The sequence below is a fragment of the Sander lucioperca genome, chromosome 17 (genome assembly GCF_008315115.2).
Source record: "Sander lucioperca isolate FBNREF2018 chromosome 17, SLUC_FBN_1.2, whole genome shotgun sequence".
Lineage (NCBI taxonomy): Eukaryota > Metazoa > Chordata > Actinopteri > Perciformes > Percidae > Sander > Sander lucioperca.
The window spans coordinates 24,649,357-24,673,189 of record NC_050189.1 but is presented as its reverse complement, the minus strand read 5'-3'; the positions used below and the strand labels follow the sequence as shown (position 1 = coordinate 24,673,189).

The 23,833-nt window shown below is 41.7% G+C and overlaps 1 protein-coding gene across 2 annotated transcripts in view; it reads left to right on the top strand.

The window, feature by feature from the left end:
- Nucleotides 1-6,482: 6,482 nt before the first annotated feature.
- Nucleotides 6,483-23,833, top strand: part of LOC116039881 (pre-mRNA-splicing factor ATP-dependent RNA helicase DHX15-like) — a 29,350-nt gene continuing 11,999 nt past the window's right edge. Inside the window, exons 1-6 of one of the 2 annotated variants that reach the window (XM_031284978.2) lie at nucleotides 6,483-6,704; nucleotides 8,955-9,285; nucleotides 10,437-10,630; nucleotides 12,474-12,633; nucleotides 13,976-14,194; nucleotides 17,952-18,119. In XM_031284978.2, coding sequence (XP_031140838.1) covers nucleotides 6,697-6,704; nucleotides 8,955-9,285; nucleotides 10,437-10,630; nucleotides 12,474-12,633; nucleotides 13,976-14,194; nucleotides 17,952-18,119 — 1,080 coding nt within the window. In that variant the 5' untranslated portion in view covers nucleotides 6,483-6,696. Of the gene's footprint in view, nucleotides 6,705-6,806; nucleotides 6,872-8,954; nucleotides 9,286-10,436; nucleotides 10,631-12,473; nucleotides 12,634-13,975; nucleotides 14,195-17,951; nucleotides 18,120-23,833 lie in introns of those variants that run through there. The other variant, XM_031284977.2, reaches the window with a different exon arrangement.

Below are 23,833 nucleotides of genomic sequence, written 5' to 3'. Positions count from 1 at the left end.
TTGTTTGAGCTTTCACACACAGATGAGGTTTGTTTGATAGTAATGTTCTGAACCAGAAAATGAGCCCATATCTGCAGAAAATCGCTCCGACTAATTTCTAAGTGTTCACAAGGTTGGTCTCTCATTAATTCTAAATGCAGCAGTCTCAGTCTTTTGATTGTTTTACAGATTAGAGCAGCTTAACTTGATTCTCTTCTTTCCAGCCTTGGGAGAAAATTGTTCTTGCATCACAAATCGACATTAGACAGTTGTCTAAAATCCTAGAAATATTAAAATTTTATTTTTAATTGAATTAACATATCCATTTTTGGAAGGATTTTTATTTCAGTTGTCCGTGTGCGAAACATAATTTATATATTTTCCACTTTTTAGGGTCTTAGAAGGTAATTTTCAGCTCAATGTACACACACATGCAAACACGCACAAAAAGCTTCTCAGTATGATTGTGTAATTTTGAAAACAAAAAGTTTTTCAGCACTGTAAAATGGATGCACAGACACACCCATTTTGTCTCGCAGCCAGAGTCCAGAGCCCACTGTGTATTGAGAATCAGTGGTGAGGCCTACTCTTCCTGCATGCAGGTGACAGCTGGCCTCTCCAGGCAAACACAGTGTCAAAGCCAGAATCCATGAACTGCTTATTCTGCAGAAGGCAACTTGCTATTTTTAATCTCTGACACAAAATAGAGGCGAGGAGAGAGAAAGAATTGGAGCTAGGGAGCCATGGTGTGTACCCAGTTTCGGCCCTGTGCCAGGCAGCTGATTTGGCACACTGCAGCAAGCCTTTTTTTCCCAAGGAGTTTAAGTTCATAAACCAGATGGAGTCTGAACTAATGAAATTGCAAGATGATACCAGCATGTGTTGGGTTCCTCAAAAAGTCGTTGACCATTTATTTTTATTTTTGCATGCACATGAAAGGCTGAAAGAAATGACTGAGCTTTGCATATGTGTTAGAAAAGAAAGAACACAGTTGTGAGTCTATTTCGGGAAAGATGTGGAAGAGGAAGGAGCCACGGTTGTGGGCCGGTCAGAAATGACGTGAATTGAAGTTGACAATATTTTTTTTCTGTGTGTCCTGCGTTATTTAAACATTAGCCATGACGTTAACTGTTCCCTGCCAGGCTTTCTCACTATTTCACTGAAAAACACTTTGGTGAAACATATAAGCAGGTTTTAAAAAAAAAAAAAAATTAATTATGACCAGATCCTATATATCGGACGCTATTTGCTCACAACAGATATATAAGTATTTTGTATATCTTGGCCAGTGAGGAAAAATAAATTACAGTACAGAAATTATATGAAAGAAATACAGTATATGTTTTTGTGGACTTTTAGAAATAGTATCACCATTACATAGTTTGTCCACCAGAGAGCACTGACTGTAATTTTTCAACTTGCAAAATGTCCTATTCAGTACATGTTGTGGCCACAATTGTCAAAATGTGGATCCTTATATACATATGTTTACTATTATACGACTATCTGCCAATATATCATTACAGTATTTCCTAAATTTTCTAATAGTGAGATCGGCATTGGCCTCAAAAATCTCACCTCAAAAAGTCAGTTTATACCAGAAAACCCCAATTTTTTTTTAATTGCCCCAATGAATGCATTGCCAGTTAATTACTTGAATTAACAACCACCATAAACATGCTATATGAGCTTTTGCTTGCCAGAGATCCATCAGAGATGGTGCCCCTCTGACCATTACCTGTCAGGATTTCATAAGCCAGTATTTGGTCTTGTCACGCAGCTAAAATATTCAGGCTGCCTCCCCACACCCCAGAGAGCAAAAGAGGATTGTTAAGACCTGTTGAAGCCAATCATCACCACTAAAGATAAATGAGGCTATGGTACCAGCAACTAGCCCATGCCAAAAACTAATCTTAGCCCTTATCTGTGACAGCGACAACCCCCACTAGAGGGCAAGTACAAAATGTGCATTGTGAAGTGCTTTGATTGGCCCCATGCTGCTTAAATCACTCAGGTGTGTGGTTGCCTCTCTGTATTTGTGCTTCAAAGAGAGATCAAGGGAAGAATCGTTTGTATGCATGTCCTGTGCTTTTTGTAGCTTTGTAGCTGCTACCCTTTCATGTTTTAGATGTAGAGATGGGTTGTACAATATCATATATACCACTAATCTTATCACAGTATCAACTTGCTTTGTTCTGATCCCTAGCCCCCGAGTTATCATACCCTGGAGCCTGGATAGTGGGAGAGACGAGCCGGGTCACAACAATGCTCGCTGGCTCTAATAAGTGTGACCAGGGAGGGTTTGACACCCCATCATCTCTGGGTCCTCCAGAGGTTTGAGGGATGGGGGTGGACAGGGGCATGTGGAGCCAGCAGTTTCCAGGCCAACCACTCAGCAGGGTTAATTACTATACCAACCAGATGCCCCTTCCAGTGATGGTCAGTGCCCTTATGATCCATGCTTCATTCGCTCACCTTGCTTTTTTACGCTTACCTGAGTTTTATCATGTGTTGCCTCTGAGACAGTCAAGTTTGCAGAGCCCTGCAGGTTTGCTCCCCGGGTGCTGTGATTTGAGGAGTGTTACTTTCTGCTCTGTTGCTGACAAGGCTGTTATTATCTGAGATAATAGAGGAAAGGGGAAAAAACAGGCAAAATATGTCAGTCATATTTTTCCTGCTTGTTTCATGTGGAGTTAAAAAATTCTAATGTATCATAGATACGATATGCATTGCTGCATCATTTGCACTTTCAAATGGATTCTGTATCTCTGCAATTACTGTGAGCATATTCTCATCACTGCAGCTGTCAAGTATGAATATGGTAGTATAGTCAGTTGCAGATAGGTAAATTGTGTCAGCCTAAATCTCTACTCCTCTTCATCTTAAGGTACATGACACACAATAATCTTGTCCTCCCACATGAGCTTGGCATTCTATAAAATAGTTAGGCTGTTAATTGATTTTTGTGTCTTATTTACACTCAAACTGTTTAAATTAAAGAGTAGATCAACATTTTGGGAAATAAACTCATTAGTTTTCTTTCTGACAGTCAGATGAGAAGATTGATATATCACTCTTGTACTGTATGTGTATGCTAAATATGAAATTACAGCCAATTAGCTTTGCATAAACCCTGGACTCAGGAGGAAACAGCTGGCCTGGCTGTGTCTGAAGCTAACATTAGACATTATTGTGGAACTGCATTGGGGAGTCCAAAACAAATTTCCTTATAGGGAGAAATAAAGTATGAAGTTCAAACACTTAAGTGTAGAAACAACTATTTGCCGTTTTACACTCGGTTTTGTGCGGGACTACTTTCTGTCGGACGTAGTGACGTCCTGAAGTCTACACTGATTGCCTGCTCAGCCTCATGATGATGACAAAACTCTAGCTATGCTGGCTGTTTACCCCCATTTCAAGTCTTTATGCTAAGCTAAGCTAACTGGCTGCTGGCCTTATATTTACCTCACAGATATGAGATTGGTATAGATATTCTCATCTAACTTTTGGCAAGAAAGCATATAATTACCCAAATTGTCAAACTATTCCTTTAAAGCAAAATCAAATGTAATGTAGTATCATACACTACACTACATTTGATGTTGCTATATATATATATATATATATATATATATATATATATATATATATCAGAACGATTGTAAATACACTGGAACTGCCGTCAGCCCTCATATTAATATAGAAGTTTCCTTGATCACAGAATCCTGCTGCCTTGCCGCTGCCTATGGTTCTTCGTCCCCTGTGACCTACATCAGTAGTTTCCAGATTTCTTGGAGGCAAAGCTGAAACTGACTACAACAACAGCAACAACAACAACATGGCTTCGAAGACCCTGCTGGCAAGCAAGGCTGGCAAAGTCGCAGGATGTTAGAGGAGCGTGAGCTTGCGCACGGCCGATAAGCAGAAAGGCCACACCGGGGGTCAGCACGTAGCCACGGCATACATTCAGATCTCTATTAAGATAGGAGATGGCGGGCCAGTGTGATAAGGGCTGACAGGAACTGGTGATGTGATATCAGTGATGGGGCAACAGCTGCAGATGCTACTTTTCCCACCCAGCAGGAGAATCAGAGTTGGGCCAAACTTGTTCTGGGCGTTGGTATGATGAGGTTGTCTTTTAGGCACAATTTATGGTAGATCTTTGGTAGTTATTATTACAGTTTACTGCAATTCATCATTAAATGAGTTTCGTAAATTATTTTCTTTAATCTCTCGCAAACAGGAATTCCTTCATTATGTAATCTTGCAGAACAATGAGCACAGAAGTCAATATTAATGAAAAGATTTATTCAGGAAAGTTCAAGACTCTCATAGATCATTGCAGTTCAACATTCCCTCTTAATTGATGCAAGAGTACTCACTACAACATCCAACAAGACAGTGTATAATTAGTCATGTTATTTCAAGATAAGAAAACGGTCAATGGGTTATTGGTTGCAGTTTGTTTGTCCGAAGCTTTCCAGCAGGACTTAACCAAATTTTCCAATGGGCTGGACCATTTCACGCCTGTAACAAGCCTACATCCTCACTCAATTCCCTTCTCTTCCTCCTCCATTACCAGTATCATCCTCTGGATGGACCTGTTTAAAAAGAACCTATCCATATCTCTGGCTGACCCACAGGCAGTGTGTTTATTTCACAAGTACGGTTATTGTAGTCTCTCAATGGGAGCATCTGATCCCAACACTTGTACACAGGGTATGACTGAAATAACTGTAACCAGTATAGTAATATAAAGAATATTATATATAAACATAATATTAAAAATACATAATTATGAATTAAGATATTAATTACCCTGAGGTGTTTCTTCATCCAAAATCCAACTAAATTACTTCGGTGCATGTTTTGTAATGCAACGCTAGATTCTGCTGATGCTCAGCTAATGTTATTTTTATTGTGTGTTGCACTCCTTCAATACATGGTGTCACTGTACACAGGCATCTCTTTGTGTTGGCTTTGCATCGTGTTGTTGTCGTTTTGCAGCTCTCATTTGAATTTCTTTGTAGTAGTTCAGTAATCCATTCATGCTCCAGGTATTGTATGAAACTAAAACATGATAGGGACATAAAAACATCGTTTTTAGATTATATTTTCTGTTCTGGACATATGTTATTTCTGTCTTTTAACCTGTTTTGTGTCCAGTTCTTTAAAGCTGGGGGTGGCAGTTAAAGTTCATGTAGCAATATTCGAAAATGATTAGTCCACAGTATTGTCCATGCTCTCATCGCCAGCTCTGCAGGAGTGTTTGCCAGAGCTATTTCATACACAGTTGGAGTGCTATTTAATAGCCTGTGAAAGTGAGACAGACAGAAAGGTGGGGGAAACCCAGTATTTTAAATTATCCTTGCATATTAGAGAATTAAGTTGTAACGTTGACTTCTCCTTAACATCACCATCAATCCCCCAGCTATAAGCAATGAGCCATTTGCCATTATGCAGCTTGTTAGCAATGTCCAGGCTGTGTAATTACCTGTGTCAACGGCAATGATTGTCTTCAGTGACATATTATTCATCACTTTATAATTGTAGAGGTTGAAAGAAGGATTTTGAGCTCTTCTAACAGAGCTGAGAAGTAAAAATGTTCATGCTCTTCACTTTTCCTGGGTGCATCTGACTGGATCAAGTGTTTGTGCATGTCTGCAGAGTCCTGTAAACTATAGTTCTGATAACACAAGAAAAAAACTTCCTATTCATTCTGGAAGGGAATTTAAAGTGCATCCAGCATTATCTGAAAACATAAAAATAAACTAATTAATAAACATTTTAAAACTCCATATATCACTAAGGGTATTCAAAAATGTTGCAAATACAACACTTTTTATACAATATATATATGAGGTGGTTTGGGTATACACTACTGGTCCATACTGTATGCACATCCTGCCTGGAGGCAGCCAGGAATGAGCTTTCAAATGAAAATAAAAAAATAAAATTAATGATGAAGAGGGAGAGCAGCAAATTAACTTGACTTAAAGACCACTAATCTCACCACATCATTTAATGCAATGTGCATTCATTGAGGAAAAAAAGAAATCATGATGATATGGCATGCACTTAAATTACTTTTGTCTTTATCTGATTCAGAGTAATTCATTTGATGGCTATTTTCTTGCGCAATTTCGACTCAGAAAAACAGAACCTGTACAACTTTGTGTGTCTTTATTCTGTAATAGCCTATTATACAGCTCTGCTGAATTTCCCCACAGTAGGGTCCCAGTTTCACCATGGTTGCATGGAACTCCAATGGGGTCCCCTGCAACGATGCTGTGTAAAGATTTCCCTTCTGAGCATCAACGGACAGAGCAGCCAACACTGTCAGGCTATATTCTGAGCACACTATTCTGTTCATTCGTGCAATATTTATATAGTGACATGTAGCCTATAGCAATAGTAACACTATATTTTTAGAGAGGTTCCTGGGTGCTTGAGTCAGACCTGCATGTGCTGCAGTGAGACTGATGCTTTGGACTGAAGGGGGCGAGGCAACAGTACTGTGTAGCGCGTTGTTTGACGGGCACATCATCATCCCGATCCTACCGGCAGCAGACCTAAACCACTGCATCGTATCTGCAATAGGCGTTCATGGACAGCATCATGTGCGGTGTACAGTAAAGCCGGGACCTTTTCTATGCATCGTGCTTTCCGGGTGTCACAGTAAATTACTGCTTTCGAATAATTTTGTCAAGGATAATAATGATGAGGTAAGAGCTTCCGGTCGCCATTTTGGTGATGTTTAACGCTTTGGGGAAAATCTGCATGGATTAATAAACTGCTAAACTGTTTGGACGGATATCGGTGTCAGGATGTTCAAGCGACATCGTTTAGATTTGGGTGATGATTCGCCGAGTAAAAAGAGACCCTCTGATGAGTATGTAGCATTAACGTTACCTAAAAGCTTCCCGCTATTGCAGTGTTTGTGATTGCTGCAGGCTGTTTTGTTGTTGTCCTGTTGCTAACTAGCCGTGCTAACGTCAACTCTTCGCTATGTTTAGCTAAAGTAAGCACCGACGGGGTGGATGGGAGCGTATCATTGTTTCAATGACATGATAAACAGCTAGCTGTATAGGGATGCTGTTGGACGATAAGGGCGTGCGGTGCAATGGTCGAGCAAATTGGCTAGTGCAACGTTAGCTAACTTAGCAAACAGCCAGCCTGTTCTGGTCTGCACGTGGCTACCGTTACATGCTAGCCAGTGCTACTTTGAGCGCTGTGTCTTAAATACAAAGAAGTCGGAAATAACGTTACATTTCACGAGACAAAGTCAACATGCCATGAATGATCGGTTGTTACAGCGTGTAGCAGCACATAGGACCCCCTAGCTGGGCTAATGTTTATGTTAGCTGTTTAGCGGAAATAAGATGCAATGTCAGGTGTCACTGTCATGTCTCATATTACAGTCCCGAGTCAGTGTCAGGCGACCTTTGCTGTAAAGCCTAGCTTTCCTTAGGGACATTAACGGACTGCTGAACGTTAATATGAGTCCAGACAAGACCTGATCGGCCTGTAGAAGTCGGGGGACCTAGCTAGGTTGAATCGCTGTCAGTTGTCAAAGTCATCGAGATTACGCTCAGGGTCACTGCCCTGGATTTGACATCGCTTTTACTTTACCGGGCCCGGGTCGACTAGTAAAATATGAAATTTACCCAGAGGCATATATAATATTGTACGCATTGTGTAAACTATACATTCGGTTATATTTATGTTTAAACAGCAGAACCTAGCGTCATCCGATGTGCATACTGCAGCTTTCCCATAGTCAAGGACCTGAATGCTAGAGATGCGTACATCCAGACCATAATCCATCCATGATCCAGACAAGTTGAGGGATTTCAAACTAGATGATGCGACCCACCTCTCTATAAGAGTCACGCTTGGCTTCAATTACGTTGTAACTCATTGTCGCACTGCAAACAACTGAACATTTAGACAAAACTGAATAGTAAATTAGTAGCAAAAAATATTCATTAGTAATGGAGTTGTCTTGTAGACACATAATTGATCAATTTCAAAGTCAAGAATTTGTGTTTTTTCAAAGTGGAATCTGCCAGAAAATTACTAGTTGATTTGCACTGACAGATCAAGGTAACATAATCTTTTTTAGCCTTAATTTATCCCTAAATATAATTTTTGGTACTACTAACATGAAACACCTTTACACTGTAGCTTGCCATGAGCTACACACCATCTTTGTCCAGATAATGTGAGGATATAAATGGTTTACATTATGTTCTAAAGCCATTAAAGATAGATAGATAGATAGATAGATAGATAGATACTTTATTGATCCCCAAGGGGAAATTCAAGGTCCCAGTAGCTTAAGACATCACAAACAACATTCACATACATCACAAACAGGATGATAAAAAAGCAAATCCACATGAATAGCATGGACAATAAAATAAAAAAAATACTAAATAAAATAAAAAATCCTCGTGAATGTACTAAGGGATGTATAATCATGAGACGCTTGCAGTGATAGGGCAGGAACTGACCCTGTGATTCAGTATGAGAGTGTGTGTCATGGTGGTAGTGCAAATAGGTCCAATAGTGCAAGGATAAAGTCTAGAGACCAGCATTAAATATGGACAATATAAGAGAATAATGTAAACATAAATACATGTCTGCCACAAGAGAACAAACTTGTGGACAGTATTCATGGCCTTTGCATGCCACACTTGATTAGTCGGTGCTTTTAGCAACAGTTAATAAGAATGTGCAGTAACCTTTTCATTCAATTTTAAGAACATGAACTTGACATAGGCTAACATGTGCACTGTCTGTTCTATGTTGTGCCTTTTATGTTTGCTATAATCTTTACTAAATCTAGGGCAAAATAGTATTTTGGTCATTTCAGGTGTATTTGGTTATGTTGTGTTTCTGTGGTAAGTTATATTTGGCTATTCCGTGTGGCAAGACTTCATCAGATCTTAACTTGCATCTTCCTCTCACAGGCGTGACCGTGACAGGGACAGAGACCGTGAAGAACGGTCGAGGGACAGGGACCGTGATCGGGATCGAGACCGTGACGGGGACAGAGATGTGAAGTCATCCGTGGTGCCCAACAGCCTAGCTGCAGGCAGTGGAGGCTTCCTTAAGCAAACCCCCATTCAGCAGCCGATCAACCCCTTCACCAACCTGCCCCACACGCCACGCTACCATGAGATCATGAAGAAGCGGCTGCAGCTGCCTGTCTGGGAGTACAGAGAGCGCTTCACTGACATCCTGATGTGTAACCAGTCTTTTGTGCTGGTGGGAGAGACAGGCTCTGGAAAAACCACCCAGGTATAAGGCAGTAAATATGCACTACTGTTGTCAGTTGCCCCTAAAACATTAACTTTTTTTATTACTGTAAATTGACTAAAATGTGTCAAATCGAAATTCAGTAATATAATTGGTATAATATTGCCATAAAAAAACAGGGTGGAATGAACAGATGATGCATTTTAAACAGTTACTCTGTGGAGCTGTTTCACAGTGTGTGGTGGTTACGTTTATTTAAAGTTCTTGAAAGAGCTGGGTTGTCGGTCCTTAAAATTTGAAAGAGAGTAGATTAGAGTAAATCACTGGTTGAGCCTTAGCCCCCTCCTGAGGGGAATACAAACTATCTTCCAAACTCTTCTTTATCTTTAAGATTAGTCATTTGTGGTTATTGCTCTGGAAATGAAAGGAAAAAATAATCATGATGCATTTAACCACAACAGACCACAATGGTATTTCTTGAAATAGAAAAAAAAAGAATGGTTAGTATTGCATTTAGGAAAAACGTCTTCCTCACAATTGTCAGGGAAAACAAGTTTTAAGACAATTTTTTTTTTACTGCTTTTACTTTGTCTTTAATACAAATGAAGCTTAAATGATTGTCAGGTACAAATTAGATAGCATACAGACGTTCCACCAATCATATTCTGATGATTAGGGCCAGGCCCTGAAAGTTCTAATATATTTTAATACTGTTCGAGAAATGTTTATCTCTTCCAAACCTGTCATCAGCATTTTTTTGTTCTTCTGATTGGGGTGACATTTCAAAGTCTGGTAAGATTTGAATCATCTCTAAAGGGCAGTCATCCGAACCGCAAGCTTAATAGAGTGGAAGTAAGACTCTCTTCATTCAAGCCTCTCTTAGCAAGCTGCTTCTGTTTTTAAGCTCTAAGCAAGAACATGCTGTCAGGGAAAATGTTGACAGGTATGACTTTCGTAGGTATTTGCTTTTCCGTACATAGCAAACTATAATAATGCGCTTCAAGTAGTAGTACTATGAAATCTTTTGTTTTAGGCTAGTACACCCACTGATAAGGTTCATCCTCCTACATCATCTGCCTTGCATTCATCTCCCTTGTTTGCTATTATATTTAAAGAATTCTTTTATTTAAAGAATTCTGTTATACTCGGCCTCTTCGGCTCAAACACAACCTGTCTTGTCCGCCGTCTTCCAGATCCCTCAGTGGTGTGTGGACATGGTGCGGTCAATGCCGGGACCAAAGAGAGCAGTGGCCTGCACCCAGCCCAGGAGGGTAGCGGCCATGAGCGTCGCCCAGAGGGTTGCTGACGAGATGGATGTCATGCTGGGCCAAGAGGTGGGCTACTCCATCAGGTTTGAGGACTGCAGCTCTCCCAAGACCCTACTCAAGTAAGAAGGCTAGTTTAAAATAGTTCTCTCAGCTCTCTTTTTATGTTTTGAAAAACAACCAATGACAAACCTACAGCTGCATTGGCAGAAATAGATAATAGTAAGAGCCTATTCAGGGCTCTAGAGTGCGACCAAAATTTGTAAGGGTGCGACTAAGATTTTTCCTAGGTCGCACCGGTGCACCTAACGTCCTCGCATGTGCTGCCTCTCCACTAACGAAGCAATGTCGTTTATATCGATATGGTTTAATGTTGCGTTACGTGACCCATTTCTTCCGTAAAGCCGTGCCTGTGTTTGGATCTCTCCTCCGCGCAGCCCCGCCCCCATTCACTCACACACGGCCCACCTGCAACATGCAGACAGACACAGCACCGCCGGTCCAAACTGCTGACATTTGTCTACAGTTGTAATTGTTATTAACACAGCTATATATTGTTAAGTATGAGAGGGAAACCTGTATTGGTACCAGTGTTTCCGCTGGTAACTCTCTGTTATTGCGGCCGCCACAGCGAAAAACACAGAAGAAGTTATTGAATGGAACTAACTTCAGTTGGTTGAGTAATAGCGTGTGAGACGGAGCCTGCTGGACCTGGGCGAGAGATGTAACCCATGGCCACATTATCATAGTTCATAAAAATGCAGCGCAGCCAGGGACGATACAGACATTTCATACACAAGACGTATGTAACGCCGCTGACCCGCCAAAGCGCATTCGACCCGTGCTGGACCGTACTCTGTGAGTAGCATACGCTTCAGTCCATCGTACTCCCCCTCTCTCCCTATATGAGCTACTGGGCTATCCGGGTCTGTTATTGTTGTTGAAAACAAGTGAAGGAGCTTTCTCAGAGATATATTTTTTTAAATATATCCCAGCCTATTTATTTCAGATAATTTACAATATACAGCTTGCAGCTGTATATTTTCAAATTGGGCAGGAAACCCTGTCTTTGCATTTTATTTTAATCACATCTGTTTTAATAAAAGAGCTTGTGAAAAGTGGCTTTGACTTAAAACTGAACATTTAGCCCACTTTGTAAAAATATATATATTAGAGATAGAGATATATATTGTGTATCGCCATTCAGCCGAAAAATACAGAGATATGATTTTTAGTCCTGGACTAGTGGAAGATCTGATAAGAATCAGTGTGGAGGGGCCCAGTTTGGAGAATTTTGATGCTAGGGAGTGTGGCAAGTTGGTTTAGCCAAGGCCAAAGGGGAAGAAGGCCAGATTACAGGTGTTGGCCGTCTGAGGGGCATTTGACAGCAAGGGGGGACCCGACAAAGACTTTGAGTACAGTATAATTGTGCTTCAAATAAAAAAAAAAAATGTACCAACTACTTATTCTTGTTTAAAATAATTGACATAATATATATATGAATGTATATGGAGCGTGATAAACAGGTGACCTTGAAATTGTGGCGTTAATGGCAACGCGAGGAAAAATGTGGGTGCACCTAAATTTTGTGCTGGTGCACCTAAATAAAAAAAGTTAGGCGCACCAGTGCGATCAAGGCAAAAACTTAGTCTGGAGCCCTGCTATTAGCTTAACAGGAGCCTTGTACAAGTGATAATCGATGATTAATTCAGTGAGCTGTTAATAAATGTAGACAATTTGAATTGTCTTGCTTGACAGACTGGCGTTAGGTTTGACATTTCTCAAATTCATCTTATCCTCTTTATACTTCCTCCCCCATTGTTTATGTTCTGCCCACATCACTTTGAAGCAGGACATTTCTCTGTAGGGGAATGCTGTGCTCATTACATTAATTGTAAGCAGGATTTTTATTCAGATAATGCCACTGTATATGCTGATAAAGCCTGCATGTATCTATTCACCCAGGTACATGACAGATGGAATGTTGCTGCGGGAGGCTATGAATGATCCTCTGCTGGAGCGCTATGGTGTCATCATCTTGGACGAGGCACACGAACGCACTTTAGCTACAGATATCCTCATGGGGGTCCTCAAGGAGGTGGTCCGCCAGAGGGCTGACCTCAAGGTAAAAACAATATTCTAAGTTTCTTCAGTATATTTGATAAATATGGGAAACAAGCGTCTTTTTTATGGCCTCAGGATTAGCTATTGCAACCATTTAAAAGCATGTGGATTATTTAAAAGGTAGTGTAAGTTCCTAAAGCTTAATGTGACCATTTATCCAGCACCTACATTTGCTATTTATTCTGGAAAGTCAAATGTCACTTGTCTTATCTCCCGACTTGGTGTTGAAAGTACTCTTGACAGTAGTCTGATTTGTTTCCACAAATATGTCCCACTTAATGCCTTCAAAACACTGTTAAAGCCCTAACCATTACTTCCTGCAGGATAAATTCTGTGACAGCCAGTGTTTATTTCCCTCTTCTGTCACTCTTCCCTTTTGTCACATTTCTCCTGACAGTGTCCCCATGTCTGACAGCTGTGTATCTGTAGCGAAAAGAGAAATGTTGCTGTTGGGCTCAGAAATGCACATCTATTCTGCACCGCAGCACGAGTGGAGATTGCTCCTAGAGTCAGCCCCATTTTGAGCCAATCATCCAGGGGGAGAATAGCAATGTGTCGGTGTGGATGGGAGCGTACAGGCAGGCAGGCGCTTTATAGGCAGACTGTGCCAGACATATTTCTCATAAAGCAGATGGATAACGACTAGTTGTTTGTCAGTGTGGAATCAAAGGTTAGATTGTTGTTCGCGGACTGTTAAATGAGGTCTAGGTTATTGGGAATGATCATCCACCCACACCCCTCTATCTCCTTCATCCCTGTCCCCTACCAAATTTGAAAGTTTAATTTGCCTTGATTAAGAGCAATTATGATGTCTCGCGGAGCGTAAAGCGAAATGCCGAGACACTGGCACCTGAAAATGTTTGAGATTGAAAATGGGAGACGCGTTTCCCATCAGAATCCTAATGCGCTCTATCTAATGGCTCTGGGGAGAACATTGTGTACCAAACATCAGGAACAAGGACTGTCATAGCTCTGTGTAGGTCAGTGACTTGGAGTGTAATGCCAAGTTCTACACTATAGACACCATCTTGGGTTCGTGCCAGCTCCCTCACCCTAAATTTGGATTCAAAGCATGATCCATCCTGTATAGCTTTTTGCACTCTTCATCTATTCTGTATTTGGTTGCACCCTTATCCACTTAGCATGTGTCCTTACCCTTAATTATCATCAAGCCATATGAAATGTTAACTCATTCTACACTTCAGTGCTCACTCCCATAATCACCACAGTCATTTACACTCTGCTGTCTTTACTTTTACCTTTATCTTTCCTTTCACCTCTTTTATGAATACATTGTCCTTCACAGACTTGTCTCTCCTATCCCTGTGCTCTTCTCTGTCCAGGTCATCGTCATGAGTGCCACGCTCGATGCCGGAAAGTTCCAGGTGTACTTTGACAACTGCCCACTGCTAACCATCCCCGGACGCACCCACCCTGTGGAGATTTTCTACACGCCGGAACCTGAGCGGGACTACCTGGAGGCGGCCATCCGCACTGTGATCCAGATCCACATGTGTGAGGTGGATGAAGGGGACCTTCTGCTCTTCCTCACTGGACAAGAGGTACCACTCCTTAGGTTTTGTTCTACAAAAGCCAGGTTAAATGATTTGTGTCATTGTCCATTACAGTGTTTCCCTTAGGATTATTTCCAGCAGTGGTGCTGAAGAGTGAACGTTTTTTCATTTTGCGCCGCCGGAAGATATTTAACGCGTCAGCTTACACAAGACAGGCTTTACACACATATTTGTACACAGTTGTAGATGTCGAATATGTTTAATAAAATGCTTCAATACTTCTTGCCTCTTTCCTCTCCCTGCTGTCCTCTCACCTTTCTTTCCATACTTTTCCTGTCTCACCTGTACTACCCGTCGTCCTGTCCAATAATGCAATACATTGCTTGATTAAGCAACCTACAAGAATGAAATCAAATAACTCCTGCTGGGCATTTTCACATTGACAAAATACCCGCCTCCCCTCCTTCTTAATTTGATCCAACTAACCTCAGCTTCATCATGACTGTCATCAGCCTTTCTTTTCCTAGGCCTTTTCCGTGGCCTAACAGTCATTAACGATCATTAATAAACCGCAAATTTGATCAGATATTTGCTACTGACGTTTCTAACTTGGGACCACCCCCAACACGTGCCATGTTCCTCGTCGTCTCTACGTTTTCGTTTAATTTCATTGTAATAGGTAGGTAGCGATGCCGGCAGCCGAGCCCTCGTTATTGGTATTTTTGAAGAACGAACAAACCCAACGAACAAGGTTATAAACTTGTGCAAAGATTTTATACATCTCCAAAGTTAGCATCTTAATGTAATTACATAGATGAGTTACTCACGTACACTGTGTCATGAGCACACACTCGTGCACCCTCTGCACAGGAAATTATTAATCCTCAGTTTGATAGATGTTCATGCACGTGAGTGTGCCTGTTTGGGAAGCACCAGGATTTGCACTGTGAAGGGGGGGGACGAGCGACGACGACGACGACGACAGTAGTGACCCAGATTCTGCCCTTCCCACAAATCTCTGAAATTAAGTCATTTATTATTTTTTCCACCTCCCTGCAAATGTTGTCCACTGAAGTGTAATGGAGGGCAAGGTTCATGCCCAAAATGATGAATTTGGTCACAGCAGGGTGAACACACACACACACACACACACACACACACACACACACACACACACACACAGCACCAACAAATGTTTCAATGTTCCGATCATTTGACAGGAGGAGCCTGTCAGAGCCAACAGTGCCTGTGCTGGTATGATTATTCTCTCAGCACTCTGACAAAATGGTGTTGGAGACCATGTGATTACTTGTGGTTGTAAAGGAGAATGTAACTGGTATGAATGCACCACAAATTGCTCTGGCAATTTAAATGACATTTTGGACTTTTGCTACACCCTACCAATTTTTGATCTACACAAGGGATCTTTAAAACTCATGTAGTTGTGTGTCTTTCTGGCTTCCCCAATCACATCTTGTATTGGGTTGTTTATTAGCAGTGATTATTTGTCACTCAACATTGGCTTGACTGTGGCAGTGCACCTACGTCAGTTTTCATTAGCCAAAGCAGGATCAATATGCGGCTTGTTACGAAGGGGATGAAGTCATTGGAGGGCATGGTGTTTGAAGTGGTCTCCTTTGAAGGCTGGTAATTGATTTTAGGTTTAGTGGTATCCCAGCTGCTTGGATGGCTAGAAACACTGATAGTCACTCCTGTGAATGTGTTGAAAAGTCTGGTATATTTGCAGGCAATGTTGAACATTGCTCATGCAGTTAGATGTAATTTGTTGATTTATACCCCCCCCCCCTGCACTGTGTCAAGCTAAGGCATTACTGAGAGCACTTCCACGGTGAGTTCATTATCACCCTCTCCTAATTGGGTTAAAGAAGTTAAAGTGTAGTAGGTCTGGCAGAGATGGGTGTTCAAAGGGTACTGCAGCACACCCCTCAAGCGCTTCTTAACCTCTTCAGTCTCCCAGCAACTTTGATGTAGGCTAATGATTGGGATGCAGATCCATATACTAGATAGTTTTTATGTGACTTTAATTTAGAATTGGTGAAAGCAAAATGCACAGGACTCTCTTCCTTTTTTTTTTGCTTCCGCAAACAAATAGAGCTGAAGCACCAACTCCAAACAAGAAAGTTGAAACTTATCACAGCTGTTGAGCAAAGATAAGTCCTAATATTTAAGCTTCCCCCTCAGCAGCTAACATCAAAACGTCGGGATTGGCGGGGGTTGTTTGCTAGGAGTGCCTAAATGTGTCGGTTATTAGCTTGGCCGTAGATTGTTGCTTCTGGGGTGGCAGGGAGAGCTGGTGGACAGGTTCCCAACACTGGCCAACGTGTGCGCGTGCGTGCGTGCGTGCGTGTGTGTGTGTGTGTGACACTCTGTCTTGCTGTCCCTAAGGGAGGGACAGCCAGCTTGCTTCTGGCACTTTGGCAAAGAGGGCCATTTTTTTTTTCTCCATGGCAGCTGCTGCATCCAGAGGCTTTATAGGCTATTAATACCCAGGCTAATTTTACCAATCCATTCAGATTTACCGTTTTCTACTTGTCAGTGTGTTGATTAAGAGGCACTGGGCCATCAGCAGGGTTTGACTTAATGCGATGAACAAGGGGACAACAGGGCTAATAACACACTTGCAGTCTAGAAGGAAAACAGGGAACATCACCGTGGTGCTTTCTCATGTCAAAGTACATGTTACTGGCCTCACACAGTGGTACAAATCAAGTCCGCTTCAGTCACTAATTTCAGCACAGTATGCTTTTAGAAAAGGAAACAAAAGGATCTGAGAATTTGTGTGGATTGATTTCTTAGCCAACATGCATGATAAAGAGCTCTGATGTAGCTCCTTTTCAGTTTAAAAGCATCAGGGAAATAATTCTGGTTCCTGTTCATTGACTCCTGACTCCTCTCTTTGAAAAGTTGCTGCATTGCTCCCATGGGCCTGCAGGTGGTGCAACAGTATAGGCTGTAACATGAAACATATAGTAACTGCTGCTTCATGAGGATTAAATGATTGTTGTTAGCAAAAACAAAGAAATTGGTTCTTAACAGCGGGAGTTGCTTGGAAAATGAAAATCTGTTATGTCCATGGTAGTTTAGGCCATACCAGAACCTACTTTAAACCTTTAAGTACGATGATTAAAAATGTAAGTAGGTAAAATAAAATGACTACTTCTATGTTAATGGGTTGCATGTAGAATATGTAGATATATTTAGTATCTTTATTAGTGTAGTCCAATAAGCCTTTAGAAAAAAGGCCCTAGCCTTGTGCTCACTATGCTTTCTTCCTGGTGCTACTCAGGTCGCTGTGTCTGTCTGCCAGCCCACCGGCTCTAGAACGTTCAGCTTCACTAAACTGATCTGCCATGATTTGCCGCTGGTTATGCATCAGTGCTGCAGTCTCATCTCACATTCCCCCCTACAATACTGCGCTGTGGAATAATGAACCCTGTTTCTGTGTGTGTGTGTGTGTGTGTGTGGGTGTGTGGGTGCACGTGCATGCCTTCGGAGCTTGCTCGTCCATGTTTTCCATGATTGCTGCATTTGACAACAGAGCCACAGGGAGTTCAGCAATGCATACTGCAGTCCAGGTTTAATTTCCTCCGTCAGATGGAGCGATAGGTAGAACAAATGTACTGTAGCAGGGAACCACGGTTTCCCCGGCCGTCTTCTTGCACCTTCCCCTATCATCCAGATTCACCGCCATTGTTCATCCAGGTGTTGTTCAGAGCCTGTTTTGAGTTTGCTGTTTACATACACAGGTGACGCCCGGATTAATTGTTGCACTTCCATCTTTCAGGAAATTGATGAAGCCTGCAAGCGAATCAAGAGGGAGGTCGACGACCTGGGGCCGGAAGTCGGTGATATCAAGATCATCCCGCTTTACTCCACGCTGCCTCCACAGCAGCAGCAGAGGATCTTTGAGCCACCCCCACCCAATAAACCAAGTGGCGCCATCGGAAGGAAGGTATAACGGCCTTGTTGCTATAAAAACACTCGGAGGGGGAGGTTGAAGTGGGGAGTTTAAGGGAGAGGGTGAGTGAAAGAGAAAATGATGTAGAAAGGCCAGATGGGGAATAAGGTGGGGAAAGGAAGAGAGCTGGAAGGTAGGGACTGAAACTTTTTTCCCTTTCTCAGCTTTAGCGCAGAACTGACTCACACAACATATGCTGCTTTTGTCAGCATGCGATTCTCTGCTCTAAATTATAACTGGGGTATTACTCATGCCCTCTGAGCCTGAGGAAAGCACTGCATTCTCAGTCATTTTTATCTTTCCACTACATTTGCACAGGCCCTGCTGCTGCTCAGAGAGGAGGCCTAAGACCTCTGCCACATGAAGCCATGCGGAAGGTGCACGTTATATGAGCTGATCAAAAACAGGACTTTTCTTGCTGTGCGTCGGCTTCTTCTTCCTCAATCACTTAATCTCAGAGGAGTGGGTGATCCTCTTATTGGTACAGACACGAGACAATTTGGCTCTTTTGTGTTGACAGTTTCTATTCAGATGGGCTCATCACCAGAGTAGCAGCACCACCTGTGCTGTCACACTGTTGGCCAGGGATCTGACAGAATATCACCACTGCCAGTGAATGAGCAAACATTCAACCCCAGCATCTGATATGGGATGGTGTTGATGAATGACTCATTGCTACAACCCCTCTAATTGAGGCAGATCAGGCTGACATATGAGCAGTGAAAATAGTTATGGGCTGTCAAAGTTAAACACATTACAGTACTTGCTAAATGCTCAATTCAACCTGGATTTTGGGAATATAGGATTCCTCTCAATGTGATTTAATATGCAATTAATCAGAAATTTTACAAAAAGTATTATTTGGCATGGCATTAAAGAGGGATCAAGTGTGTTATCAAGTTTACATTTCCAGTGCGGCACAGGCTGGTTACCCCACAAGGTTTGGATCAAACATTTGACACACTAGCACCATCACAGTTTTATAGTTTCATCTCTTCCAGCTTTCTGCTTGAATGTTGGCTTTAGATGCTCAGCATTCTTAGTAGTTTGATTACCCAGTGTTAGTTAAGATCAAAATATCATTCTCAGTGTTTGTCTCTGCTGTTCAAAGGGATGTTGACATGAAACAGGGCCATAGTTGCATAGGGACAGATTTAAATATTACGTGGCTCTTGCAATAGTACCTGCATGGCCCTGCAAGTTTGCATACATCTGTCAGACGTAATACAACTAGGAGGATACAATGATTTTCCACTAGTGGTGGGCGTGCTGAATAACAGCTGAATAGCAGAGGTCTGCAGCAACTTCTCCCTGGTTCCCATGAGTTATGTTAATCCAGAAAATACAGTGAATGTAATGACAGCATGACCTCTGACCTGTCAACCCAGCAACCACTTCAGAACAGCACAGTCAATGCCTTTTTTCCCCCCCTCAAGATCAGTTTGTCAGGTGCTTGTTGAGTTGCTGGAGGTGGCATCTAAAGTTGCCGTGCTTGAAGTAAAAGTGCCTCTCCTCCAAAAGTGACTGAGTGGCTCATCAATTGAAAAATGCAGAGATGTCATCCAAGCCAGCCCAAGAGGAAGTAGTGAAAAAAAATTAAGGTTTGCGACGTGTGCTGCTATGCATTCTAACGACTGCATTAGGCATCCCTCAATTAACATAAAGCACTAGCTCGTCATTGCTCTATTTCTCCAGGAAAGCCACTGATCTTCTGTTTTTGAACAGTTTAATCATTTAGAGGCCAAGGCAGCAATTGACTAATTACAAACAAAGACTATAATCTCACTTTGCTTTCCAGCATCTCAAAGATTGTCTTTAACAAATGTGCTGTGCTGAGTGTTTGAGGTTTGTTTTGAGCATTGTGTCACGTTTGGAATATTCCCTTAAATGTCACTCGTGATTCTGCCACGTATCCATTTCAATGAGCTTTGAATGTGCGTGCGTAGATGCTGCTCAAGGCACGTTCTCCTTTTCCCCAGTCAGAGGAAGGCTTTATTTTTCAACAAGGCTGTGTTTCCCAGCAGGTAATGTGAAAGATTGCCTGTGTTAGCCTTAGTACTTGCTCTCCTGCAGGTAATAACCCAGAAATAACATGCAGAGATGATGCTCTAATGATATTACTGATGAAGAAGCCAGGATTATCCAGTGCAGGAACAGACTGGAAGGAGCCAGCCTGCATTCAGTGTAATGGCCCTAGCCCGGATAATCCTTCAGAATCAATGCAGTCAATGAGCCACCCATATGATCATGAAATGTGAGAGGGTGTCATGTGTAGCATCTGCTGGAGCCCTGACTGTGTCCCAACACGCAGGACAGTGGCAACCTCACCTAGTCCATTTGTTAACTGGACTTTGAAGCATTCCATGCCTTTCATTCCTTGCTGGGACGTTGGTCGCTGGCATATAGTGTATGTCATGAGACACTGTCTGATAGCCTGGTCTCTTTTTTTATTATTTCAGACTGCCACAGTGTGGCTAATAGGTTTCTAGAGGTGTAATTCTTCTGTATCTTTAGGCCACTGATGGTCCTTTTCCACTTCAGGAACCCATTACCTGGGGCTTCACATAAACTAAACTTTAAGGAGGATTTAGGAGTCTTTGGTACTAGGTTTCTCCCTCAGTTTTTACTCAATTTTACAACCTGGGACATTTCAGTTATATGCCATTTAAAAGGCAAAAGCGGGACCAACTAAGTCATTTTCTGTGCTGTTTGGTAGGAGGTTGAAGTAGGCAGTGGTGGGACCAACAACAAAGTAGTGATGCTGTTTTTTTTTCACATTTATGGGAAAACAGTGTTATCAGCGTGCCAAACAACTTCATAGTTTTTCCGTTTGCGTCCGAGTGGTCCTTTATTTCTCTATAATATTGTTGAGGGCTGCACGATTTGGAGAAAAAGTCATATTGCGATTTACAATACTGCGATTGCGATACAATTGTATCATGAGTCTTAGTATCACTAGATTATCTAGTCAAATGCACAAAATACTGGAATTTAAAATGTGTATTTCCTCAACTTGAACATACAAAGTTATACGAGCATAAAGTTACATAAACTTTTTAAATAACTTAATACTTTACCAAATTAAATATCAAGTCTGTGTGTGTGTTTGCTCTGTTCAACAGTACAAATGAAAGAAATAGAACAATAAATAAGAAAAATATAAATTCTTATTAAAATAATACATTTTGTATTATGAGGGCAGATTCAACGTAGATTCAACAGCAGCATAAATCAGGCATTCGTGAGAGCGAGAACAGCTGGCGCTGAGTGAGTGACAGTGTGTGATTGGTGAAGCAAGAGCGACTGCCGGTGAGCGGTGTCGGATTAAGCGTAGCGGCTGTGTGAGGGAAAAGCGAGAGGAAAAAGAGATAGCAAAGACGATGTAAAGTGAGTTAACAGTAAACAATAAAAACACCAAGCTTCTTAATACACTGTGGCTTCATCTGTTGTTAAGAAAGTGTTAAAGGTGCTGTAGGTAGGATTATGAAGGTCCAGGACTTAGCCAAAGAATTTGAACATCGACAACTTCTCAGTCCCTCCCCCCCTTTCTGCTAAAGCCCAAACGGTCTCCTAAGCTCCTCCCCCCACAAGGGAGAATGAATGTGTGTGCATGAGCAGTGATTGACACACAGTTAGACACCCCCACCCCCCGGCCCTGATTGGTACATCTGAACAGGGAGCTGTGGATTTTTGCAAATCGCACTACAGGCTGTAGGTGGTGCCAGAGGAGCCGGATTTTATTTTTTTATATTACCTGCTTCATGTAGTTCTACTGGAACATAGGGTCAGTTTCAGCAAATATGACAGAAAGTTGGTTTTATAAGACTTGCCTACTGCATCTTTAAGTGAAGGGTGTTACAATGTGGAAACTGCAGTGCACACAGAGACTGTCACGCACACAGCACACCTTTTGTTTAGAATCGCAGTTTTTGCGGTTATGTAATCGCACAGAGTGACATTGCGATTAGGTTAATCGTGCAGCCCTAATCTTGTTTCATCTACAGATTTGTTTCCCTGCACTTTTTGGCCATAAGTTGTATCTCCATTTCTGCCAGACACTGAGAAAACCTTTGGTACACCTTATCATTTCCAAACGCACACTCTAGCTCACTGGACCGATGGTTTCCTCAAGCGTTCTCCAATGTTGTTCTTTATTGTTGGTTGTCCTATTTGATATAGATGCAGTAGTAAAACGATGGTTATTGTTGTGCTTGCTGTCGTCATCTGTGCTGTGATGTGTCGCCTAGGGCTGGGCGATATGGAGAAAATCAAATATCACAATATTTTTGACCAAATACCTCGATATCGATACCGCAACAATATTGTAGGGTTGACTATTGGTGCTTTCACAAAATATTTACACAATGAGATTTTTGATAAATAATCATCAGTAATGTGGATATAATAACTAAGTGGGTAAAGGCAAATAATAGAACAGCTAGAACAGTCTGGTAAGTTCAGAAAATGACATCACTTTACTGTAATGTAGCCTTTAAAGCCAGGAAAAGATAACACTTATGCCATATTACGATATCCAAAATCTAAGACGATATCTAGTCTCATATCACGATATCGATATAATATCGATATATTGCCGAGCCCTAGTGTCGCCACATCTGCACATCTGTTCGACCAATCATGATTGACAGCACGGTTGGCAACCCTTGAACTACTTTTTCGTCTATTAAAAGGAACTCGTCCCCGAAGCAGATGGAAAACAGTGGAAACAAAAGCAGATAATGGCTATGTTACATTGCATTAAGTTCTTACTGTGGAAAAATATGTGTACGTTATACTTTTGAACCTCGCATTTGGTGTTTGTGTATTCCCACTAAGCTGGTTATTATATTGACAGCCCATATTATTTTCAACTCACATTTGTCATGGAGTGCTCATGTCAATCAGATCTAGACAGCCATTCATCTAAGAAATACACGAACAAGCCCCCAACCATTTGCCAGATACCGCAGTCTGATCAGTTTCATACAGGCGTTTATTGCCATCTCTTCATTCCTCTGCTTGAATACTAAGGGGAGTAGGTCTTGCGACAGGTGAACTACCCGAGGTCAAGGGCTGAATGAGAGGGGGAAAAAGGCCCTCCCTGGCATGAATAACTAAACAGTCAGGCATTCTCAGGTAAAAGGTGGGATTTAAAAAGTCTGTAAGGCTCACAGCTTGAAGACAGCTGAAGACAGCTACAAAGGAAGTGTGTCAAGTGTGCAAAATTGGTTCTAAGGACCTGTATCAGCAAAGACTACAGAGAACTGTTTGGTTTTGTGCTTGGCATTCCATCGTGAGGACTACCAAGAAAGCAGACGGCTACCACCAAATGACTGCTTAGGTCAGACTACAGCTTGTTCCTGTCTTGGTAGATGTTGAGCAAGTGAGCAAGCGAGAGATATTGAAGTGTGGAGAGGCATTTTACCAAACACCCACTTGCATATTGAGCTATGACAGTGGAGTAGCAGTTGCCAGTAGAGTGGACTATGATCCAGTCACCACAGTCTGAAACACTTTGATATGTCTAAAACAGATATCTGCAACAGGGGGCTCGGGACCCCTAGGGAGTCCTCAGAGTCACTGCAGGGGGGTCTCCAAATTATTGTTAATTTTTTAAATTAAATTTTTTTTTTAAATGTCTTAACATGAATCCAACATATTATAAGCAAATATAAATCCCCACTGATGATAGGCTTACTGGCCTATAG